General features: G+C 44.0%; 1 protein-coding gene across 2 annotated transcripts in view; it reads right to left on the bottom strand.

Annotated features, from left to right (window-relative positions):
• PHACTR1 (phosphatase and actin regulator 1) overlaps positions 1-12,135 on the bottom strand; it is a 410,748-nt gene that overhangs the window by 65,990 nt on the left and 332,623 nt on the right. For both annotated transcript variants that reach the window (XM_026660202.2, XM_024202986.3), the window contains one exon: positions 5,474-5,804. In XM_026660202.2, the coding sequence (XP_026515987.1) occupies positions 5,474-5,804 (331 nt within the window). The remainder of the gene's footprint in view (positions 1-5,473; positions 5,805-12,135) is intronic.

The following is a 12,135-nucleotide window of genomic DNA, read 5'->3' as shown; positions in this document are numbered from 1 at the left end:
CTGCAGTCGGGGAAGAGAGCCCCCGTGAGAGGTACCCTGATAGCAAATCTACATTGTGGAACCCAAAATTTTCTTGAATTTTAAAGAAGTTGGCTGCATAAATTATCCCTTTGTTTAAATTGTGACACACTGTTATCCTCATGTAGGAAAATTGCTGCCTAGCTCTTGTCCCACAGTTGTTACAAGAAGAGGGAGTGAGTGCAGATCCTTTCTGAGAGTTAGGAATGTGTCACTTAAAATTATAACAACACTTGACTCTTACATAGCGATTTCTATTTTTAAAATCCTTTTAAAATATTGCTCTGTTAATGCTCACAACACTCTTGTGAGGCAGGTAAGTGTTATCACCCATTTTACCGAAAGGAAAACAGAGGCATGAAAGTTAAATAACTTGATCAAGGTCACACAAAATAACGTGGTCCCTGGTTCCTACTCCGGTGATCAGTTATTCCTCATTTTTCTTTGGCATGCTTCTAAAATCCCGCCCGAAACAAAATATCGGGACACAGGACAAACTCCTCAAAATAGGGACAGTCCCGATTTTATCGGGACGTCTGGTCACCCTGTTCACACTGAGGCTTGTCAGTATCCTCTTCCCTTATAAAAAAAATACTACAGTGTTTTTTAGTAATACTTCACATCACTTGACAGTAGAACTAGCAGTATTTGGGGCGATTATTCTAGAATACTTTAGTATTTAATTTTTGTAGATAAGGTTTGGGATCAGTTGAAATGGGTGCTACCAAGTGATGTTATTATTCCCTTGTGATGTTAGGCACCCCCTTTTCTCATAGTATCATAGAGTTTAAGGACAGAAGGGACTGCTAGATCATCTAGTCTGACCTCCTGCACGCAACAGGCCACCAACACCACAGGTTCACATTTGGTGTTTTTATGGGCTCATTAAATTGGTGGCTCATAGTCATCGTGTTATTAACTAATACACCCAGGTCTCTCTCCTGTGTCATTTCCAGCTGATAGCAGAAATTCTTGTTGTTAGTCCCTGAGTGCATGACCTTATACTTCGTACTATTAAAATTTTACCCCATTTCTATATTCCAGGCCTCTAGCTCATCCAATTCTTCCTGTATAATATTCTGATCCTCCTCTGTATGGACGATGACTCTCAACTTTTTGTCATCAGCAAATTGAATTAGCGCAGTCCTACTTTTTGTGCCAAGGTCATTAATTAAAATATTAAATATGATCGGTCCCAAGAGTGATCTTTCAAGAATGCCATTAGTAACCTCCCTCCAGCCGAACAGTTCTCCTTTCAGCACAACCCACTGACCTCTTCCCTTTACACAGTTTCCTTACCCTCCTTACAGTTCCTGTATTAATCCCCATTTTACTAATAATTCCCCATGTAGTATCATGCCAATGCTTTATTGAATTTTAGATCGATTTCATTCACTGCATGTCCTCTGTCTAAGAAATCAGTTATTTTATCAAAGGAAGATCTACCTTTGATAATTCCATGTTGGATTTTATCCCATTTTCATTTACCTCCAGTCTTTAATTATTCTTTCCTTCAAAACTTGTTCTAAAATCTTGCATACTATTGACAAACAGATCTATAGTTGCCTGGACTACTTCCCCCCCCTTTCTTAAATACAGATAACTATGTTTGCTATTCTCCAGTCATATGGTATCTTGCTACCTGACTTGCAATTTCATGTGCCAGTTCTTTCAGTATTCTGGGTTGGAGATTATCTGGTCCCCCCAGTTTGGGAGCATTAAACTCTTTGAGCTTTGTTTCTATTTTGGACGTGATCATTTCCATTTTCATACACTCATTCCCATTAGCCATCCTACCTTTCCAGGCCTCTATGTTCTACATTCTTCTCCACTGTTGCTGGCCTGGGAGCAGGGGCCCAGCAGCATGCTATTTTGGAAGCAGTAGAAAAGCTTAGGAACCAATCTCAGATCCTACATATTTGATAGACACGATCACACAGCTAAATTTTATATAGAAGAAAAACAGATTTCAAATATAAGCAATTTACATGGCTTTCAAGGCTTCTGAGCTGAAGCGTCCTATAACAAACACTGCAATGTGATGTAATTAAGATTTAAACCTGTTTTTTTGTACAATTAGGGAGAAAAGAAAGCACTACTGTCAAAATAATATCAGGAAAAGATACCACTTGGCGTACCTAATCCCCTCCCAAATCAAATCTATTCTGAAAACCTACACTAATCTCCTTGGAGACATTAGCACATTTGCTAAAAACAGAGAGTCCCTTGGAAGTGTAACTTAAAAAATTTAACAGCACATGTCGACTTTACAGTCTACATACATTATGAAACTAGTGACTACCTTTCCAGAAGAAATAGTCATCAACTTTTTTTTTTCTCGAGTACTACAAACATTACTGACTTACTGGACAATGAGCATAACTGAAATATTTGATACATTATTCCATGACTGAAATATCCATTGAGGCACAAAAAACCAGTTAATCGACTGAAAAGAAACAATAAAAAATCTGTTCTGTACAGGGCCAGCTCCAGGCATCTGCTTAACAAGCAGGTGCTTGGGGCGGCCAAGGGAGAGGGGCGGCACCTGTGGCAATTCGGGGGCGGCAGGTCCCTCACTCCCTCTAGGAGCGAAGGACCTGCCGCTGACTGCCACCGCCGATCGCGGCTTTTTTTTTTTTTTTTTGCTTGGGGCGGCAGAAATGCTGGAGCCGGCCCTGGTTCTGTATATTAATGTGAGCTAGGAGTCCCTTAAAGGTGAAATCAATATTAATTCCCATTTTTAAAAATGATTCTCTTCTGTGATGGGAGACAATTGCTTCATTCTGGGACCTGGATTCTTGCTTGTTCAGTTTTAACAAGTAGCTCAGTTTCAGCTTCTGGTAAATGTTAAAAAATAACAAAAATAAAAAACCCACAATCTTTACATCACCTCCTTTAAACCAATTAAACATACTTGTAAACACAGACTTGATGGAAGCTTAGAAACTGGAACATCCATTGCTGGGGGAAGGGGAGAACAGATGTCACTATGAAGTCATATGAAGAGAAATATCATTGGATTCAGAATGATGAAGTGCAGCTTGCATGTACCATGGGCCAGATTGTGCAATTAACACCCAGACTTGTGCTAGAAATGGTGTGGAGCTGCACTGCTCTAGAGGGGGAGACAGTCCCTCTTGACATTCCCCAGCACTCAGGAGTCTATACAGTACATCATATCTCAGGTTGATGCAGCTAGTTCTACAAGGTGCACGTGCCAGGCTGTGCTGGCCTATGTGAAAGGTGGCAGGACTGTGGTCCCATCAATTCTCTACCCCTGTTATAGTGACTTGTGCCCATAGCATGCTACCTCCTGTCTCACCAGTGGAGTCCCTTATCTGTGGCAACAGGAACCTCCCACTACAAGCTAGCCAACTTCACACCAGCTGAGGATTCCCTTCCACTGGGAAAATCTACAGCAGCCCTTTCAGAGCAGCTATAAAGGTCTCTTTTTACTACTCTGGCAGTGCAAAGGGCTAGTAGCATGGGGCAGAATCTGGGCTCTTGTCTATTTAAATTGCACATGTTTGGTTTTCTGTACAATTTTCTATTTTCCTATCACCTTATCAGTTTCAATAAAACTGTCCGTGGTGAACTGCCCAGCTATCTCCTTGTGTTTTCACTGTCCATTTAGCTGATTCTCCTGTATATAAATTACAGCAACATTCAGATTGCTCTAATTTATACTGGGGACTGGTCTGGCACCAACAAGAACCGCAGGGCCAGGCCTTAAGCCATATTTCCACTGCTCCTCTTGACCTACTCTGAGCACTGAGAACTAGGCACCTGTATTTATTGATTCCTTCGGACTATAAGCATTCAGTGTAAAAATTCCTGCAGGGGACTATGTTCTGCACTACAGGGTGTAGAGACTGTTTCTCCAGGAAGAAGTTCAATGTGTCGTATAATTTGGTATTGGATCTACCCTCCCTGAAAGCCCCCACAAGACTACAGTTAATCCAGGTGAAAGCCTAAGGACTGCTGTTCAGAAGCCTGTGCTTTTGACCAGAGACAAGTTGGTGGAATCCCTGCAAGGAAGTCAATATACTGGGATACATCCCGCATTCAATTGACTCACTTTACAAAATATGTGTGGGGATCTTGCATGGAATGACATTAATTTTCTCTATCCCCTTTGCAGTCTACAATTGAGGATTGCTACAAAACAGCAGTGACAATTATGTTGCGGCACACATTTATTTTATTTTATTCTCAGATGCATTTTAGATTACATAAAAAAACCTAAATAGCTTATGCAAATCACCATGTGCTCCCTCCAGCTCATCAGTGGCATGTAGATTCTTTGGTGGGGGCAACACATTTGGTCTTTATTGTTCTTTTCTAAATCCTCCATTTTTTTTCTTTTTTTTTTCTTTGGTCTTCCATGTAACCAAAGCTTTACTTGGAAACCTGGTGTTATGTTGTTGCAAAACAGGAGGCTCCTAAGAGTAGCCATGCAAGGCACTGAATTTAGCCGTATGAAGTGGAAATCCATCAACTTCATGAAAAAAATTCGTACAGATACAGACAGACATCATCTTCCTTTCCAAATGCAAACAGATGGACATCATACCAAAAGGACTGAAGGTAAAAAAATCCATTACAATCTACATACCACACAGACTATGCCGAGAGATTGTGCCACACACTCTCAAAGAAACTGCGGAACCACCTGATCAACATCCTATACAGCAAACAGGGAAAGATCAAGAACCCCTACTGTTACTCACACCTTCTTGTCAGGGGGAGGGATAGCTCAGTGGTTTGAGCATAGGCCTGCTAAACCCAGGGTTGTGAGTTCAATCCTTGAGGGGGCCACTTAGGGATCTGGGGCAAAAATCAGTACTTGGTCTTGCTAGTGAAGGCAAGGGGCTGGACTCAATGACCTTTCAAGGTCCCTTCCAGTTCTATGAGATAGGTATAGGTATTAACTGTTTGAAATAGGCCATCCTGATTATCACTACAAAAGTTTTTTTTCTCCTGCTGATAACAGCCCACCTTAATTGATTAGTCTCATTAGAGTTGGTATGGCAACACCCATTTTTTCATGTTCTCTGCGTATATATATCTTCCTACTGCATTTTCCACTGCATGTATCCGATGAAGTGGGTTTTAGCCCACGAAAGCTTATGCCCAAATAAATTTGTTAGTCACTAAGGTGCCATGAGTACTCCTTGTTCTTTTCATCAAAATCTAATGGCTAGAGCAGGAGACTGAGATTCAGGACACTTGAGGTTTATTCCTGACTCTGCTACTAACTCACTGCATCAGCTTGGGCAAGTCACTTAATCTCTCTGTGCTTCAGTTTCCTAAATAATGACTTAGCTTTGTAAAAGATTTTGCATCTTCAGATGAAAGGCCCTCTGTAAGTGCAATGTAGTATTGTATGGTGTTATGTTCTGATGTTGTAATGACACAATATAAATTAATATTTTTAAAAATCAACCATTACCTTTCTAGCCTCTGCATGGTCATGGCCAGTGTCTTGTTCAATTCATCTATCATCCGGCACCCTGAAGGGTGAATAGGCAATGAGCTGGATCCAGAAGGCAGATGCTGGCTGTGGCTGCCGTACGGAAGCTGGTGCTGGTGTGCTGCTAATTGGGATGGCAGTACAGAGTGGTGGTGTGGAGCCAAAGGCTGCTGGGAACTCTTCTGCATGGAATAGGATGCAAGAGAGAGGTCTGGCCCCCCTAAAGGCATGCAAATCATGACTTTCTTTGGAGGTAGCGGAGGCGATAGTTTAACTGGCATACAAGGCAGTTTCATAGGACCGCCATGATCTAAAACACAAGAACGAGAGGCACAGACATAAGTTTTGATGGCATTAAAAAGAAGACCACAATATCTACTTAGGTAATCGGGCACAAAGGTTGCCAGTAAAGACAACAGATGAGTCTGCATTGGACTTACCCCTTTCCTGCTGGTGTTGGAATATACTGTACCCTATAACACTCTGAATGGTTTTCAGAAGGGAAGTTTCCACGTCGCAACATTTTTGAGCCTCACAGAAACATTTGAGGACTCTCAGTAAGAAATGCCTTAAACAACAATAGTCCATGTAATCACAAGATCTATGTAGTGTTTTTCATCTTCAAAGCACTTTCTACCAGGGACTAACACTGACAACATCCCTGTGAGCTCTGTGTTATTATCCCCCATTTAATGAGTAACCTGAGGTAAAATGACCAGGCGCCCAAAGTCACAGAATGAATCATCACCACCACAGTGGGGATTAAAACTCAGGAATTTCTGGCTCCCACTGCTACAGTCTGACTACTGCACATCACAGCTCACATTTTTGTGGACCTGCAGAACATTTGGTGCAGCAGAATTATGCTAATGAAAAAAAAATCATGAATGAGGTATAAGGATAATCCAGCAAAAATGAAGGGAAATGGTAGGATTAATTTATTCATTTATAAAACACCTGGCAAACAAACTTCGTGCTGGATTCCCATGCTGTGGATTTTAACCCATGGGGGAAAAATTACTGTTGACTTCCATGGGAACTGGATAAGGCCTCAGAGGTGCATGTAATGGAGACATCTATAAGCAGATGGAATTTCAATGCATTGGCTACCTGAGCTGGGCAGGGGGAAGGAAGGAGACGGGCTGGGTTGCATTATGAAAATTTCTAAAAGGTCAGAGAGCCAATGCAAGGAGCTGGAGATTTGAGAATGAGGAAGGCCATGGAGAAGTAGCCACTTGGGGTTGGGGGATAAGAGAAGATGGGAGTTTACATTATGGACTGATGTTGTTTGAAGTTATAGGGAAGGAGGGAGCTAGAAAGGCCTCCTGAGGTTGGAAGAGGGAGTGACCTCAATGAACCCTTTCAAATCTGGCAAACCTCTGGCATTTGGGTTCTGTAAAGGAGTTCTGGCAGCATAACATATTTAGCCTCTCTGATTTGAGTTCATGCACCTTACTAAAATACAATGAAGAGATAAAAGTGCCAACAGCTTCTTGGGACTTGACAAAGCCCAGCAGATAAGCTGCTGCTGCTGCTGCTGAGGTTTCAAAGGCCATCACATGTTTGTGAGCTGCACCACAGTTTTTAAAAGCACGTCTATAAATTTTCATGTTTGCACTAGCTATCCATCATTTCTGGCCTGGGTATTTATTTGTCAGCAGTGGGGCCAAACCTACTAGCTAGAGTTCAGATGGCTCTTAGGGGCAACACTTCTCCAGAAAGATCAAACTGAAAAAAGACACTAAGATGACAGAAGATGACAGGGACCAAATTCAAGTCTGACATTACTATTTATTATTAGAGTAGCTCTACAATAGCACCTAAAAGTCCCAGTTGAGGTTGGGACCTTATTGTGCTAGGCATTGAACATGCATATTGTAAGAGACAGACCCTGTCCCAACGAATGCACAATCTAAACAGCCAGCCAGGATAGAATCCAAATCTTTTGACTCTCCATCCAGCATGTCCTATCCACTAGACTATACTCTCTTCATTAAAGTCAATGCCTGTTGCATCCCCTTATGCAGAGCCAAATACGGCCCTTGGATTTGCCAGCAAACATGAAACTCCCCTCTGCCATTCCCTACACTCTTCTAAAGCAGACCGGTTTCCACATTTTGCAATTCGAATTTTTATGGTTTTTTTTACTCAAACACAGAACAGACTGAGCTGTCATGTCTCCTATGCACATACATGCACAGTAGCTATGTTTTATCTTTGTACCCTATATACTGTCTTCAAGAAAATTTAAGAGACAATAAAGTGTAAATTGAATAAAACCCTGAGAATAAGGCTCCTCTGCAATGTGTTGTAACAAAACATTTTTATACATTATTTCTCCAGGATACCTTCTAATAAAAGATGAGCCTGAGCTACAAAGCTGGGATCCAGATCTGCACTTCCCTAAACTTCTGCAGTAGCCAGATCTGGGTGTTTGGTTTGGTTCAATCTCTGTTGTACTTCAAGGAACAGCTTTAGTTCACAGAGGTGGTGGTATTCTGGAAGGGAATGCTGTCCTAGTACCAGACCTTCGCTCTGTGTATGAAGTAGAGGAGACATCCGCAATGGAGGGCTCAAAGTGGTACCATCCACCGGAGCTGCTCACTCATGCTCCTGGCTGAAGAAAAGCTGGAAGGAACCATTGAATTTGCAACTTCCTGTGTTTCTGAAGTACTAAAAAAGCTGATTTGCTGTTGGGAGCCAGTGGAATTTGTGAAGTTGATTGAGGCACAAAATAGATAGAAATGCTTCAATTTTTAAAAAAAGCATTATAATGAAAAGGATATTTTTCTTTTTAAATGAGAATATGCCCCTCCTAGGTTTGCAGCCCCAAAACTGTTGCTTTGGGGGACTGTAGCTTGGGGTAGCGTATGAGAACTAGAACATGAAATTCACTAGTTTATTTTCATTGGTCAGCGAAAGGCAAAAAAGCATAAAGAGTGAGTGAGATTTGTAAAATCAGTCTAAATAGTCTAAAATATTATTCATAACACAGGTAAGGACATTTGTTTAAACATATGGGGCTAGAGTACATTAGCATATCTTCATTGACTTCAGAAATGGAGGGATGCTAATTTACACCAGCTAAGGATTTGGCCCATGATTTTTCACCTCGTGTCCACACAGCTTTGAAAGATAGTCATGAAAATCTACTAGCACAGAAACAAAACTTTCTTGTCTGTCCTTTACCATAATAACTTTTGTCTATCAATGAAAATTACTCAAAAGGAGAATTAGTACAACAGAAAGGAGCATTAGAGCCGTTCACTTGGTGACAATGGGCATTGTCCTGAAAATGTGACGAAGCTGTCAGTTCAGTGGCGGTTCTGAATGAGTAAGGTTCTCAGAAGATGGTCCAAACTTATGAGCAAATTTCCCCTCTCCAATCAAACCAGTGGAAACTTCATGGTCTGCAGTGGATCTCATCTAGTGTAAATGAGAGGAAAATTTGACCCATGTGTGTAAGAGGTTATAATTGATATATTAGATTGGGACAATCATATTCTATAGTTTTTTTTAACTCCACTGTTTTTTTTCCATGAGGCATATGGACAGCACATGGGGAGACGTACAGCCCCTAGAAGGGAATACCCATCATATGTATACAAGACTAGGTGAATAACAAGCAGGGAAGGGGAAAGAATGAACAAAAAAAAAAAATCAATGCTATAAGTCCTCCCAGTGGAATGTTACTGCAGTTTTAAATCTTTGCACAAAGCACTGAAATGACAGGATAGTAGCAAAGAGGCCTGGAGATTAATCCTTTCTGGCTGAGGACCCTTGTATCCACTATTATGTATAATGGGGCTAGTTCTGAAAGATGCTGAACAAGCTCAACTTCCCCTGGCACTAATGGGAGTTGAGGTTGTTCAGCATTTTGCTTGATCAGGTCCTAGTTCTGCTGGATTTAATGCAAATAATGCGAGAAAATTAAACCTTATCACTGTTTATGACAATATACTATAATTATATACAAATATATAACTAGAAGATAACATTTGCTACACCAGACTAGGGCACTGATCCATGAGGAAGGCAGCCCCTTCCTCTTCTCCACAATGTACCTGGCCAAGTGACCATCCTGTACATGGGAGGAAAAATTCCTTCTGACTCCTATGGTGACCGGTTGATGCCCCAAAGCACGAGTTTTTATTATCCTTGTTGAAGTACATACAACTACAAATGTAACTACTTGTTATAAGTATCCAGTTCCCTTTTAAATTCTATTCCAGTGGCTAACTGTGACCTATTGTAGTAGTGAATTCTATAGTCTGTAAAAGTCTGCATGTATTTAGGAGGCAGTGTTGCCCAGTGGGCAGGACCCTGAAATGGGATTCAGGAAATCTGAGTTATATTCCTGGCACTGTCATTAATTCACTGTATGAATCTGGGCAAATCAGGCTACGTCTTTACTACCCACCTGAATCGGTGGGTAGAACTCGATCTCTCAGGGATCGAATTATCGCGTCTCGTCGGGACGCAACAATCGATCCCCAAATCCATGCTTGTACTCCACCAGCGCAGGTAGGAGTAAGTGCCGTCGACGGGGGAGCCGCGGTGGTCGATTTGCCGCCGTCCTCACAAAGGGGTAAGTCAGCTCAGATACGTCGAATTCAGCTACGCTATTCGCGTAGCTGAATTTGCGTATCTTAAATCGATCCCCCTCCCCCCCCCAGTGAAGACGTAGCCTCATTTGACTTCTCTATTCCTAGTTCCCAGATCCTCTAAGGCTATGACTACACTTACAGAGGTGTGTAGAATACATATAGTGCATACAACCCTAGCATGGGTATACATAGCAGTCAGGACTGGCTCTAGGTTTTTTGCCACCCCAAGCAAAAAAATTTTTGGCTGTCCCACACCCCAGCCCTGGGCTCTCTCTCCCCCCCCCCCCCGCATCCCCTGCCGCCCCAGCCCTGGGCTCTCCCCCCCACCCACACCCCCTGCCGCCCCAGCCCTGGGTTCCCCCCAGTAGTGCTGACTCCACCCGCTCCCCCCTTGCCTCCAGCTGGTCCGGCCCTGGAAGAGTCGGGGTAAGCAGCGGGGCTCCCGGGCCGCGCCTCAGCCCAGGGTCCCTCCAGCCAGGGCTCCTGCCTCCAGGACTGGCCGGGACCCGGGAGGGCAGAGCCGGGGGAATGAGGGGCAGAGCCGGTAGGGAGCTGAGGAGCCGGGGCAGGGTAGCCCCAGAGGGAGCGGAGCCCTGGAGAGCGGGACGCGGGCCCCGCACAGCAGCGCCCCGCCCTCTATGGCCCCGCTGCTGCTGCTTCTGGCCGCCCTGCTGCAGTCCCTGGGCGGCTCGGGCCGCTTCACTCAGCCCCAGCTGTGGCGCTGGGGGGCGGCTGCCCTGCGGCACCTGGAGGCAGCTCCGTGTGCCCCGCGGGGCGGCCCCCAGTCCCAGTGTCCCCCGTTCGGAGTCTGCCCGGTCCAGCCACAAGGTGAGGGCGCTGTTCCCCCGCGGCGCGAACCGCAGTGGCCCCAGGGCGCCTCCGTGCACGACGCGCTGCTGCTACTAGGGCCGGCTCTAGGCTTTTGCCGCCCGAAGCGCAAAAAAAAAAAAAAAAAAGATGGGCGGAATGCCGCCCCTGAAAATGTGCCGCCCCAAGCAGGTGCTTGGTTTGCTGGTGCCTAGAGCCGGCCCTGATAGCAGTGTAGACAGTGAGGTGCTGCTTAGATGAGTAAAGACATGCCAGAACCTTAGGGTACACATTCTACATGGCTCTCTACTCACCCAAGCAGTGCCTTCCACATCTACACTGCTACTTTTAACAATGTAGTGTCCCACTGCCGCCCTGCTGCCTTGAACTCTTTCCCCACCGCAGGGAAAGGCTCTGGCTGCTCCCTTCAGTGTGGGAAGGCTCCAGCAATGGGGAGCTGCTGGAGCTTTTCCCCACTATCCCCCTCCCACCAGAGCCTTTCCCTGCTGCATGTAGCTACTCACCTCAATGTGGACACAGCCTTCGTACTGTACATGCCACTGCCAGTGTAGACAAGGCCTAAGAGGAACTGATCCAAAAGCCTATTGAAAATAATGGCAGTCTTTCCACTGACTTCAGTGGGCTTTGATCAGGTCCATAATGAAGGGTCAAATTCTGTTCTCAGATACGTGCATGCTGTGTTGGACATAGAGCTGCTATGTCATAATTTTATGAATGCTGTATGTAAGCTAGTTATTGAGATAGACTGTATAACCATATTAGTTAGTGGAATGCTTATTATAGATCTATACTGCTTTAATTCCATGGGGACTGTCACCAAGACAACAAAGGTCTTGGACTATTTGTAGGAAGCTTAAACCCACGTGGAAAATGGATAGACACCAGGTAAGCAAGATACGTGTATAATCTATTTACCATTTTAAGATTTTTTTTCTCTGAAGTCCTTTGGTTGAAAATAAACAACACTCAGCTTTAAGAAGGCTGGCTGATCTCTGGATGCCACTGAGACATAGCTCCCAAGGACCAGAATTGCAGGTACTGAGGCTAAAGTGGGCTTGCTGAGGCAATCACATTTAGTTCCAGGGGATGGCAAACCAAAGCCTGGCCTAAGAGTGGGAGAAGCATGTGATTCCACCTAACAAGAGGTGACAACCCAAGGCCTGTGGAGAGGGAGTACACTCAAAAAGCCCCAGAGGGGTCAGAGAT

This window comes from Terrapene carolina, unplaced genomic scaffold (assembly GCF_002925995.2).
Source record: "Terrapene carolina triunguis isolate 2854851 unplaced genomic scaffold, T_m_triunguis-2.0 Scaffold58, whole genome shotgun sequence".
NCBI classification, from domain to species: domain Eukaryota; kingdom Metazoa; phylum Chordata; order Testudines; family Emydidae; genus Terrapene; species Terrapene triunguis.
Note: the sequence above shows the minus strand (reverse complement) of the source record. Positions and strands in the feature narration are given on the sequence as shown.